The 13187-nt window shown below is 37.5% G+C and overlaps 1 protein-coding gene across 1 annotated transcript; it reads left to right on the forward strand.

The window, feature by feature from the left end:
- The first annotated feature begins 12151 nt into the window (after positions 1-12151).
- Positions 12152-12985, forward strand: LOC149945182 (uncharacterized). Its single transcript, XM_090176416.1, has one exon. The coding sequence runs from the start codon at positions 12152-12154 to the stop codon at positions 12983-12985; it is 834 nt and encodes a 277-aa protein (XP_090032542.1).
- Positions 12986-13187: the final 202 nt, after the last annotated feature.

Here is a 13187-nt window from a genome sequence, read left to right on the forward strand (position 1 = left end):
GCCCCCCTCTGCACGGCCCAGAACAAAACTGGCCAGTTTGAACCGGAAGTGGTCAAGATGACCGAAAATGGTCCGTTTGGGTTGTGAGTGGTCAAGATGGTAAAAAATGTTCATTATGCTTTGGGAGTGGTCAAGATGGTCAACAATGGTCAGTTTTGGTTGAGTGGCCAGATAAAGTCAAAATCGGTCAGTAACTTTGGTTTGGGAGTGGTCAAGATGGTAGCATGGGTAGCAGAACCCTACTACTGATGATCGCACCTTTGGCACAAGCCACTCAACCCAGCAGAAGGTGCAGCAATGGGCGGACCTTTTCACACTTCGCACACAGCAGTGGGATTAAGAGTGGATGCTGTAGCAACTCCCGCCGACACCCTACCTACGTAGGTAAGGAGTCCAAGCCATTGGAGAGAGCTCCTAAAGGGGAACGATGGGCACACAGCAGCCCAAGTAACCCGGCACAGCTGGCACCGGAGATCCCGGTGGGACCCCAAAAGGCTGGGAAACCGGACCGCCGTGCCCTCATACGGAGGCCCACCGCCCCACAGAAGGCTACCAAATCCGCCGAGGTGGCCAGTTTGCATGGTCCCTTTCCGTTAGCCTGAGCTGAAGCTCAGTATCCAGGCCAAACCTGACCGAAGTCGGAGGTTATCATCATACTCTGACCATTTTTGACTATTGAAACGTAAAAATTTGGTATATAACGTAAAATTAGGATTAAACATCGAACTTTGAAATTCTAGTTTTAACCAAGATTTGAAAATCGTTTCTAGAAGGAGTTTTTATCTCACGCCCTCCTTTACTTCACGCTGGTCACTATAATTGACAGTTCACCGAGCTCCCTTCAAGCTTATTTCCTTTTTTATTGCCCGACCGTCGCCGGTCCGGTACCAAAAAATTAAATGCCGTACCAAGGGTACCAATAGACCAAGGTCAGAGTCAAGGTCGTCTTGACCTTCTCTTTTTTAATGGTATTCATTCGGCGCAGCCGCCACGGCGGCTATACTATTGAACCCCGTTATATTCAAAAACTCGTAGTTAATCCCTAAGTGGGTCACTCCGGCGCCAGTGATAGTCTAGTTACGTTGACTCTTGTATTAGTAGATGAGAAACCGACACTGGCGCCAGTAGTCTGCAATTGTGACATTTTGTGTAGTATTGTATTTTGAAATAATTTGTGGTATTTTTAGGGGTTTTCTTGTGTGCACGGTGAAATTCTTAGTTAGGATAGTTTAGAAGATGCCGCAGGGATTATAGATGTCAGTGCTATCCTGCCTAAATGTCATCGTAGATATCTGTCAATAGCAAAGTTTTGTGTTGTGCGAGTTTACTGGTGGTTTTAAATTTCTTACCCATTTTGACCATTGGTCGGGGACAACTCCCCCTTCAGCCATGATTGGACCTAATTAAATTCACGTGACCCCTAGGCCACGTGGTCTTTTGGTACAAAACCATGGAGCGCACCCAGAGATATCATCTTTTTCAAAAACTTCGTCTCGGAGGTTTGTCAGAACAACCTTTCGGTTGTCTACTGAACCACCGAGCTCGAATATGCTCGAAATCATTTCATTGGTCAGAAAATCTTTTTTCGGGCATTAACTTAGCCGTTTTAGTCGAGAAGAATAACCGTCACATGGTCATCAACATCCAGATGGCTTCGCTCCAAGAATCTTCGACGTTTCTCACTGGACGAAAAACTCACAACTCTCCGAGCGTCGCCTAAGAGGTCTACCTCCCGAACACAACGTAGTCCCTTCACCGTAATGGGTTTGGCCACCCCCTCGATGGAGTTCGTATCAAAGTGAAAGGACTTGTGATAAGTAATAAGTTTAAACCAAAAATTTAATATCATGGCAAATGGCACACAAATTAGGTCAGGTGAAAATGGCATCTAAATGGGCTTAGCTTAAGAGGTTTATTAGTAGTTTTTAGTTTCCTTTCATTTAAGAGTGTGCATGTTTTAACCATTTTTATGTCGCGGAAGTATTTCAAGTTATTTGTCTAGTAATAATTAAAATTGGTCTATTAGTAAGGCAAAATATATTTCCTTATATCATCTCTACCGACAAATTCATGTAGTAGCGTACTCCAAGCGGTCAGATATACTAGATCCACAGTAGTAGTAAAATAATAGTAACAATTGGCAACTGATAGGCCTAACCAGATCTAAAAGAACGGTCAGGGAATAGAAATTATAATACTGTCTTGACCACTCCCAACCCAAACTGACCTTTTTAACCATCTTGACCACTCCCCCAGTAGCACATAGGTGCCGAAATACAGTTGGTTAAGAGTCCCCGTGTTGGGTAAGAGTCCAAAGTTTGTAGACGGTAAAAATTACAATTGGCCGACTGTTCAAATAACTGTCGGCGGTATACTTGTTTCGGGCCTGATTAACGAGAGTCGGCCGAGCGTTGCATTAAAGGTCTCTTTGTAGACGGTAAAATTACAATTGGCCGACTGTTCAAATAACTGTCGGTGGTATACTTGTTTCGGGCCTGATTACCGACAGTCGACCGACCGTTGCATTAAGGGTCTATTTGTAGACGGTAAAAATTAAAATTGGCCTACTGTTCAAATAACTGTCGGTGATATACTTGTTTCGGGCCCGTTTACCGACAGTCGGCTGACCGTTGCAATAAAGGTCTGTAATAACTTCAATTAGGTTTATACAGCCGACAGTCGGTCGACTTTGGTCGAGAACATCTTATTTTTAATTTAGTTAGCTTAAGGCTGGCCGAGAAATTAACAAAGTGCCTCTCTCTATTTTTAAATGTCTACAATGTTTTTTTTTCTGCTTCCTCGTGCGTAGAGTAAATTCGACGAATTGTAGCCGTCTACTGACCGAAATATAAAATAATTATTTCATTACAATCACTAGAGTAAAATGCTTAAGCATAGGTTTAACAGACGACTGATACGCAGTGTACCCCCTTAGCAGACGCTATAACTACAGCGTCGCTGCGCCACCTAGTAGCGTGGGAAAAAAGTCGGTGGCAGTGGGCAAATGAACAGTTTAAAAATTGCTCGGAACAGTTTATTAATTAAATCGGAGGGGGGTTAGTTAATTTGAGGTGTTTTATATTTTTGTTAGTAATTTGTAAAATACTAAGTTATAAGTTAGTACAGTTCAATTTGAATTCACCCTATTTAAAACGGTTAGAAGTTAAACACGATATTTTAATGTAGCAGACGGCGTTCACTGGTCCAAGGTTAGTAAATTTTAGTAATAAAAGGTTGCCTCGATACGCTGTGGTTGCTAAGGGCTAAGGCTGGCTACTTTGTTGCTAACGAATATTGTGACGTCACTGAGATGAGATCATATTGAAAATCAATGGGATCTCATCTGGGTGACGCCAGAAACAGACGAATTTTTGAGGCAATCTCATAATTCTTTCAAACTATTTATCGATCGAGACCCCGTTGTTCAAGGTCCAGTTTATTTTTTCTAAGCCAGGGGAGTCACTAGTTACATGTCCACTTACAAAAAAATCCTTATTTCCCACCCTGCCACCTAGTCTAGTTTCGGTTAACGAGGAAAGGAAGGTGGAATGAACGCGCCAGCATCCTTGTAAGACGTGTAAATGGGGGCAAGATGACGGCCGCTACGCCAACTGGGGGTCTCATGTACGAAAAAATGCATATTGGACGAACCAGGTGACGTCACCTGTTACTTTGAGAAGGCTAACATTTTTCGAACCAGTGATGTAGGAGGCTGAATCAGAAGATGCGTAAACACGTGAATTCGAAAAGAGCGAGCTCATCCCTTGTTTAGTGACCAAAAAAATAAAAACCCCACTCTTACGAGTGGAGCGGCTCTCTAAAAAGGTGAAAACATGACTCCTCCGAGTGGAGTAAAAGTTGGCAGCTCTTCTGTCCATGTCTTAATGTATGAGCTAGAAGAAAAAAAAACCAAATAATTTTTACCCAAACAGACAACTTGGTTAGGTCATGATTAAGTATGGCCACGCTTAGCTACACAATAGAAATTCAAAGGTAAAATTTCCAGGGCAAGTTATATCGCGTTATACGATTTAAAACCTAATAAACATTAAAAAATAGAGGGTGTAGTGTATGAATCAAACGTTTCGTTTAGTGAATTATTATTTAGCATGTTTTACGTCAGTCATCTAGACTATCAAAAATGGATATTAGTTATTATCAAAGGCAGAGTTGCCAGATGTACGATCTGGATCGTATTTGTACGATATTTAGACGCTCGGTGCGATAAACGATCCGAAGGCGGGATCGTACGTCTATAATTCACTATAAAAAATATCCGTTAAAAAATGAATGATACAGCGTTCAATAGCCTGAAACTCTGGGGGTACGTTTTTTCAATCCAAACTGAACGGTAAACGGAGCGTTGAAAATTGCACGCCTAATTGGCGCTTATATTTGAATGACTCCAAGCATATTTGATTGCTCTAGCACTTTAAACTGAATGACATTTCATTTAATTTTGATTATATCTATATTCAAATATGCTTTCAAATTTTTAATTTGAACGGTTAAACGTTCAACATAAAGCATTTTTCTAATCTAATAAGAATGCTTTAAAATTCAAATAAGATAGTTAAACCGTTCAAATAAGTGCGCTAATCTGTTCAACAGAGAGCTTAATTACGTTCAAATTTGATCGTTTTACCGTTCAAATAAGGGCACTTTTCTGTTCAACATAGAGCTTAATTACGTTCAAATTTGATCGTTTTACCGTTCAAATACTTGCTCTTTTCTGTTCAACATAGAGTATAATAACGTTCCAACTTGATTGTTTTACCGTTCAGATTAGATAGTTATACCGTTCAAATACGTGCTCTTTTCTGTTCAACATAGAGCTTAATTACGTTCAAATTTGATCGTTTTACCGTTCAAATACGTGCTCTTTTCTGTTCAACATAGAGTATAATAACGTTCCAACTTGATTGTTTTACCGTTCAGATTAGATAGTTATACCGTTCAAATACGTGCTCTTTTCTGTTAAACATAGAGCATAATAACGTTAAAACTTGATTGTTTTACCGTTCAGATTAGAGAGTTATACCGTTCAAATAAGTGCACTTTTCTGTTCAACATAAGAGCATAATAACGTTCAAACTTGATTGTTTTACCGTTCAGATTAGGGCGCTTCTCTGTTCAACAGAGAACGTAATAACGTTCAAATTAGTGTTATACCGTTAAGAACAGTGCGCTTCTCGGTTTAACGGCGCGCGTTTTGACGTTCAAATTGGAGTGCTTTACAGTTTAGATTAGATGGTCTTTCAGTTAAAAAAGGGAGTTTAAACATTCAAATGGGCACAGTTTTTCAATCACTTAAGCTAGGTTTAACGATCAAATCGGATAAATTTTGCGTTTAAATAGTTACGTTTTTCCATTCAAAAATGTGTTTCTTGTGCTAATGGGCGTATATTTGCGTTCGAATTGTCTGTTTTTACTATTCAAGAAAACATAGTAGCATTAAAATAAGCGCATTCTTTACCTTAAATTGGGGTTGGATTAGCATTTAAATTATCGCGATTTTTGCACTCAAATAATTTACAAATTGGATTTAACACACTCTGGCAATTGTAAACCAGCCATTAATAGTTGATCAAAAATTACATAAATACATAATACATCACAAATCCTTTATTTTAAAAACTTTCTTAAAGAAATTCCAAAAATTAAAAACTAACATCAACGAAGTTACAATTAAATTTAGTTACAAAATCATTAATTAACGTTGAGAAAGTTTGTTTACAGCTTTCCTGACAGCTTGAGACACTTTTGTTAAATCAACTTTAAAAACTATTTTTTGAAAATATTCTAGTGTTTTGGCTAGATCTTTAGGATATTCCATCAGGAAAGCATAATACGCCGAAAATAAAGATGTTACACCCATTAGTATAGAATCTATTTCAAAATGGATGCCCTCGACATGAACTTCAAACGTTGATGAAAATAAATCTTCGTCGGTAAACACTAGAGTGGGCGTGCTTTTTTTTGGTTGCTAATCAAAGAAAAGATACTTTAAAATATGTACTAAATTAAACTTTCGAAACAATTAATTTACTTACTCCAATTGAGATCCAATATTCAAAATCGTCGTTGAAAATCGCAGGAAATAAAAGTAAGCTTGCAACGGTTTCTCTCTCTGTAATTTAGTAAATGGAAAAATAAGTTTAAAAAATATTTAAATACAATTTCGCTACTTTACGAGGAAATACATTTTGGGTTAAATACAATGCTATAATATATAATAATTTCAAGTAAGGTTAAATTATATCGTTAGCAAGAGTAAACACTTCCAAAATAATTACCTTCAAAGGCCGTAAGACTTCAAACCTCTTCGCCATTCACGTCTCCGGATGTTCCAGCTTGTAAGATCCTAAAAATGAAATATTTAGGTAATTAATTATTGTTGAGGCATATTTGAAAATTTTTAGCATTACGATCTCTTTATATATAGAAACTCGTACAAAGAGAAAAGTAACTTGCGTATTATTTGCAGCTGTCTCTTCATTTTTTCCAAAACTATGTTCAGTTTGGAGTTAGTTGGAGGTAGGCCATCAGTATCAAGATCATGGTCGATCCAATCTTCGAAAATTTCCTTGTCAAACACCTGGATGTTTTTTATCGAACGTATTTTAAAGAAATCTTGCAGAAGCTTAAGAAATTCTTCTTTTGTGCATAATTCATTGCATATATTAAATATTTTTTTATTTGGTCCACAAGTCACGTGATAACGTAGAATAGCCATCCTACAAATCAATTTGAGTTTCCAATTTTAAATAAGTAATTTATGATTTAGACAAACAACACTGTCTTGATTTAGTTTGTAAATTTGCATAGGCCAGCTGTCAATTTCATCACCAGGATTCATAATGTGCCATTGTTTAGTTTCAGTTACAGTATAAACATTAAAGTGTTTTAAATATTTTGTGCTTTGAACAATTCTACCACATATGTTCCATAATTCGTTAATTTTAACCAAGTAGTAAATCTTTAAAAACACGTAATCGTCGGAGCAATTTAAAGGATATAAAAAGCCTACTTTATAAGAAACAGAATTGTAACAAATTTCCAAAGAAATTTGTCCTACATTAGATTCCATGGTTAAAATTTCCCTGAGCATAATTTTGAGTCCTTCCGGTAGTTTATCAAATATGATGTTAGAAGGTTTGACAAAATCACCAGCATTGAAGAAACTGGTGGCGTTTTCCTAATGTGGAACTAATATTTCTAAAATTTCTAGACATACTTGCTATATATTTAAAGTACTGATGTTTAGCCTCGAATCGCATACACCACAGACGTATTAGAGGGCCATACATTCGAATTAATCTCGGGTAGTGAGTTAGATAATGCATTTTTGGTGTAAAGGAGGCATCTGGAATTTTTTAAATAACTCTTGAAATTCAATTATGCGATCATATAAGTATGGAAGCCAGTTTAGATCTTAGAAATTTCGCAAAGGGCTAAAATTAATGGCCAGAACTTATCATCAGTGGGTACTGAAGATCCAAAAATTAACGGAAAAAAATATATGAGAGTTTTTTTTTGAGCAGCGGTACCAGTCAAAGAACCCTTTCCCTTTAGTATGTGTTCGGATATGGGAACACTTTTGTTTTTTTATATGCAAACTACCATAAGGAAATTTTTTTTATCATTAACTTCATTCAAATTTAAATAACCTGATTTGATAATGTGACATAAAATAACCTTCATGGCTTTTGGCCCTACCCCTTCAAAAAAGTCGTGCATAACGTCTGGAGGTAACATTTCAGTGACATTAAAATGGGGCAAAACTGAAAAGGGAGATGGACCTTTAACTCCATAGATTGAAGAGTTGTCTGGATTTTCCAAAACTGCTTCCAAGTGATAAGCGTGAATAGCTTCATTTCTTAAAATCATGTTTTTCTCTTCGAAACAATGATAAATATTTTCTTTTTTGGTCATACAGAATCTGCAAATTCGTCCAGCAGAGAATGATTGAAGGAAACCTCCGATACTATGGCTGGAGAGATTATCACCCGAAACAGAAGCAATGCAGCCTTTTATAACGTTTCCATTAAAATCAAAGCCGTCTGTCTGTAATATTTATAATTCATCCAAAAGGGGTTTTAAAACCTTAGTATAGCCATATTTTTTTTATAAAAGGGTATCTGACCACTAATGCCAATTTTATGCAGCTCAATTTACTCCGGTATAAAGGATTTAAGTTCCCTAGCATATAATAAATAAGGGTAACCTTGTGCTTCCCTCTTTTCGCTCCTAAAGGATTATTCAATTCTACTTCATCCAAATAAAAATGAAGTCTCAAGCAGTGTGGGTCTTTAGAAAACAAGGGGTGACTTTTACAAATTTCTCCATCATCAAAATCAGTTAGAAAACGTGAACTATTGTCTTTTTCACCTTCTGTTATTTCCCTCCAGACGTCATAATGATAAAGTAAATTTTTTAAAACTGGTATTATAGGTACATAACTAAGTGTATTTTTAATTTATTTTCCATTAACTCTTTCGGTTCCAAGAATATAATCTACAGGCTCTACTAAATTAAGGTACAAATTGTAACAACTCCTAAAACGATACGTGATATTTTAGACGCATAGAAATCAAATATATTTAATTTTCATTTTAAACGTTTACTAAATTTTGCCATAGGACAACCATGCTATATAAGCTGGTTCAGTAAAAATTTATTAAGATTAAATGTTTTGAGTTTTTTTTATTATTAGAGAGGTTAAGCCCGCGACGCGACGTTATGATGGGAACGTCTAGGTTTCCGCAGTGCTTTGCCGACGTTTCGTCAAGCTAACGTGGCAGTGCAGCCAAAGCATTCTGAAGTTCCCGTTAAAACTTCTAGAGGGCTTTGCTTAGCCTCTGTTACTTATCTCCCTTTTTTGTTAAGGAAATATTTGGGCTTCGTGCACCTGCGTTCGGCGGCCGCCTTCCCGTTCTTAAGAGCCCTACCCATGCAAGGGGGGGGGGGGCATTTTGTCCAACAAGACTGTGTAGTACCCTGAGCAGGCTTGGAAATAAGGTTTATTTCTAAACTGGTCTATTTGGCCAGTGACTCCCAACTCTTGAATTACTTAAGTGGTCACGTAGACCAGTTGGTTAATAATACGGTAGATAATTTTGAATTAATAAACTGGACATTGGACCAGTGAACCCCTAGCTTTTGAATAAAAAAACTGGTCCGAGCAATTAATAAACTGGTCTTTGACCCAGTGACCACCGCTTATTCCAAGCCTGACCCCGAGCCCTTTTTCCTTGGAAATTTCAAATTCCCCAGTTGAACATACGATTGAAAATTTTGTGACGTAGTGGTTTTTTAAGTAGAGGGTATGCAGATAATAAAATTGCAATGGGACTTGGCAGTGCTACGTCACAGTTTTTTTTTCAATAGTTTTTATCGTGGGGATAAAAATTATGACCACAATGGCGGCCATGGCCAAAGCTACGAAGTGCTAAGTCTCTATTCCCTATAATCAAGGATCCTATATGTTTGTCTACTCCATAAAATACTTTATTTTGCACATTTTAAAATGGTATTCTAAAATGTACAATTAGGTAGTTGACAAATATTTTAAAAATAATTTTCCTTATAAATAAATGAACTATTTACCGAAACTATAAAATTAATATCTCATTCAGAAAAAAAATATATTATAAACTCTTGTAAAAATATATATTTCCAATATAGAATTAGAACGATAGTAATAACTTAATTTTAATCTAGAAATTTATTAAAAATATATCAGTTTTTTTAATTTACCGATTTCCTGAATAATTTCGGACCTAATAAATACTAGGGTCAATGAAAGTTTTTAAATTGAAGCTTAGTTATTTCCATTTTACTGGTTTCCTAAAATTTGGCGTACATAAACAATGCTAAACGAATGATAAAATATGCCTTTACATTTTACAAAACATTTCAGAATCCTGGTAATTATTTTTCAATTGTTCAATGCACTACAACTAACAGCTTTGACCAATATACAATCAAAACGTAAATATATAGAAATGCCTTACTTTAATTCAGACGGGTAGAAATCCACGGGAACTGCAATTTCTCCAGCAAAATCTTTTCCTTGATATCTTTCCAAAGTTCCGAACCGCGGTTACGCGGGACCTTAAAACTGCGTTGTGTCGAGGGTTAGTATTAGGACATTACGCTGGGTCACTAAAACATGCTAAAACGAACCGGACAACGTTTTCCTCTAACTGATGATAAAATGACACCGTGACGGTTTTGGGAGAGAAAAATGTAGCTAAAAGTGGGTTAAGGTGGGGGTCATCGAAGAACACGTGTTTAACAACCGCCCCCCCCCCTTCGAAAAGCGCGGGAAAATTCTTTAGCCGAAAAAACGCCAATGACTTAAAGGGGAAAATCTTTCCCAACGGGTTACTGCTGGCGCTGCTTCGAAAACAGCGTCTTTTATACGTTCGGACTTCAGACTCCGAGGCGAGGCGAGGCTCGTAGTTTTACACTTTATCAGAAGTAAACTAGGAGAAAAGTACTTCTGAATCTATTCAATTCAAACCGTTATATATAAATAACGTTATAAAGTAGGCCAACAATGATATTACTTACACTTCTAGAAACATTCCTTATTAAAAAAATTAATAAAAAATTATAAGTTATAATTAGGATGTGATTTTAATTATGGGTGTTGCCTTGCGAATCAGATTTTATAACTAAACAGATAAATTTATTTGTTTTATTTTACGTTTACTTGTGGATGTCTGTGAGATTTCTAAATGCACAATCATAAATGTAGAATATAAAATTAGGGTTAAATTTCTATTTTGGCTTCAAATAGTAGAACTTCCAAACTATTTCGTAAATTGGGATATTAACTATGTGGAAAGTTATACAGCAAACCAAGCCCAGTAAAGTTATTGCAGTGTGCCAAAATGCAATTGTCATTTTTATTTCGTTGCTATAATATATAGCAACGGAATTTTAAAATACTGATTTTCGCCGCCGCCGCTGACACGATACGAGGATTTTGAGCGGAGGATTTTTGTAAGGATGCCTGTTTTTACCTTGTAGCGTTCCCAAAGGCAGGGATACGGTCCAATCTCAACAAAAAAACATAACAGCCCGCTGCGCTGCCTGCGAAATCTAAGCGGGGGAGGTAAGGGGCTTTGGATAATCGAAGGGCGCGCTGATCGGGAGTCTTAGTACCATAAAATAAATAAATGGCTGATGATTCTCAGCTTCCTCCAAGAATTATTTATTTTATAGTTGATATGGGATATATTATATATTATATTAAATATATTACATTACATTATATATATTACATTACATTATATATATTACATTACATTATATATATTACATTATATATATTACATTACATTATATATATTACATTACATTATATATATTACATGAGTTGGAAATGCTTCAAACGTCTATTGTATTAACCAGTAATGCAATAGATTTCGAGACAAATGAAACTGAGTTCAACGAACTGATCGGAAGGGCACAGACACTTATCATATTCTTTAAAGATCTTTTGGCTCAGCGAACAGGCGCAACAGCACAACAAACCTAGCCAGCAATAACGACACCGACAGTAGCAGACATCAGACTTCCAAAAATGGAACTGCCTATCTTTAGTGGTAAATCTACCGATTGGTTTACATTTCATGACTTATTTACCGCTACAGTGCACAATTCACCATTGTCCGGAGCGCAAAAACTGCAATACCGGAAGTCGTCATTTCGTGGAGAAGTAGCCCCTCTGATTCAATCAATTTTGATCACCGATACCAATTACAACGAAGCCTGGACTATTCTTTTCAACCGCTACAACAAGCCCAGAGAAGTAATTGATGCGCACATTGTTTCATCAGCCAGTGATCAAGGACGAATCAGCAACAGCCATTCGTTTACTGATTGACACCACTACTGAATATATTAGATCCTTACGAGCCCTGGGACGCACCTCTTCTCCATGTAGTTAAGGAAAAATTGGATTCCGAATCGAGGAAGCAATGGGAACTATCACTCACCAGTAGCAATAGACCGACATTCAAAGAGGGAACCATGTTTTTAGAACAACGAGCCCGTGCATACCTCAACTGAAGCCGGATTTAAGCTTCGAAAATGGGCCTCTAAGGACCCTGAACTTCTTTCAGTACTACCTGCACAGATGTGCGAAATCCATGGTCCACTAACGCTTGATAACACCGAATGCTTCAAATCACTAGGTCTTCTATGGAAACCGGCAACAGATACATTCTCGTTCTCAGTCACGGTAAATACAGACAAACCAATTATAACTAAACGAGTCATTATTTCTGAAGAAGCTAAGATCTTTGATCCGATGGGACTCTTAGCCCCGATAATCATCAAAACGAAACTCTTAGTTCAAGATTTATGGAAACTCAAGTTGGATTGGGACGATCATCTTCGTGATGGTGTTAACCAAAATTGGAAGGCTTTTCAGATAGACCTGAAGAATATCAAACGATTAAACATTCAGCGTCACATCTCGCAACAGCGAGCTCAAGAATTTAGTCTCCAAGGTTTCTGCGATGCGTCCAAGAAGGCCTACGCTGTGTCAGTATACTTACGGACCAGAAATCAGGATGGTAAAGTACAAACGCATTTGATCGCAGCAAAAACCAAGGTAGCACCGCTGAAACAAGTGTTATTACTGAAGCTCGAACTTTGTGGCGCCGTGCTTCTCAAGACAATCCATGACGCACTTAAGAAAACCACCTTAGAAACTCACTGTTGGACAGACTCGATGACGGTCTTGGGATGGCTTGCTTCACCACCACAACGTTGGAAGACGTTTATCGCTAACCGAGTATCAGAGATCCAAGGTTCGGTCACTGGAGTACAATGGCATCATGTCAAAGGTGAACACATCCCAGCTGACTGCGCCTCTAGGGGTATGTCCACCGTTGAACTCCACAATTATTCATTATGGTGTAATGGGCCGTCTTGGCTCAATCAGGCTACGGAATCCCACCATTAAGTCATTCCAGACGTAACTGAAGAGTGCATACTTGAAGCTCGACCTATCCCTGCACTTTCTACGCTGGGTAAGGTAGAAACGTCCTTACTTGATAATTACTCATCAGTGTCCGTGTTCCTCCGAGTTACGGCGTACATCCATTGATTCCTGAAAAACACTCGAACGTCCAAAACTAACAGGACAACTGGTCCGTTATCTGAAA

Source organism: Leiobunum rupestre, chromosome 5 (genome assembly GCF_980474605.1).
Source record: "Leiobunum rupestre chromosome 5, qqLeiRupe1.1.hap1, whole genome shotgun sequence".
Lineage (NCBI taxonomy): Eukaryota > Metazoa > Arthropoda > Arachnida > Opiliones > Sclerosomatidae > Leiobunum > Leiobunum rupestre.

Excerpts from the sequence above, each read along its gene's own strand:
- LOC149945182 (XM_090176416.1), top strand. The coding sequence starts at position 12,152 with ATGTGCGAAATCCATGGTCCACTAACGCTTGATAACACCGAATGCTTC.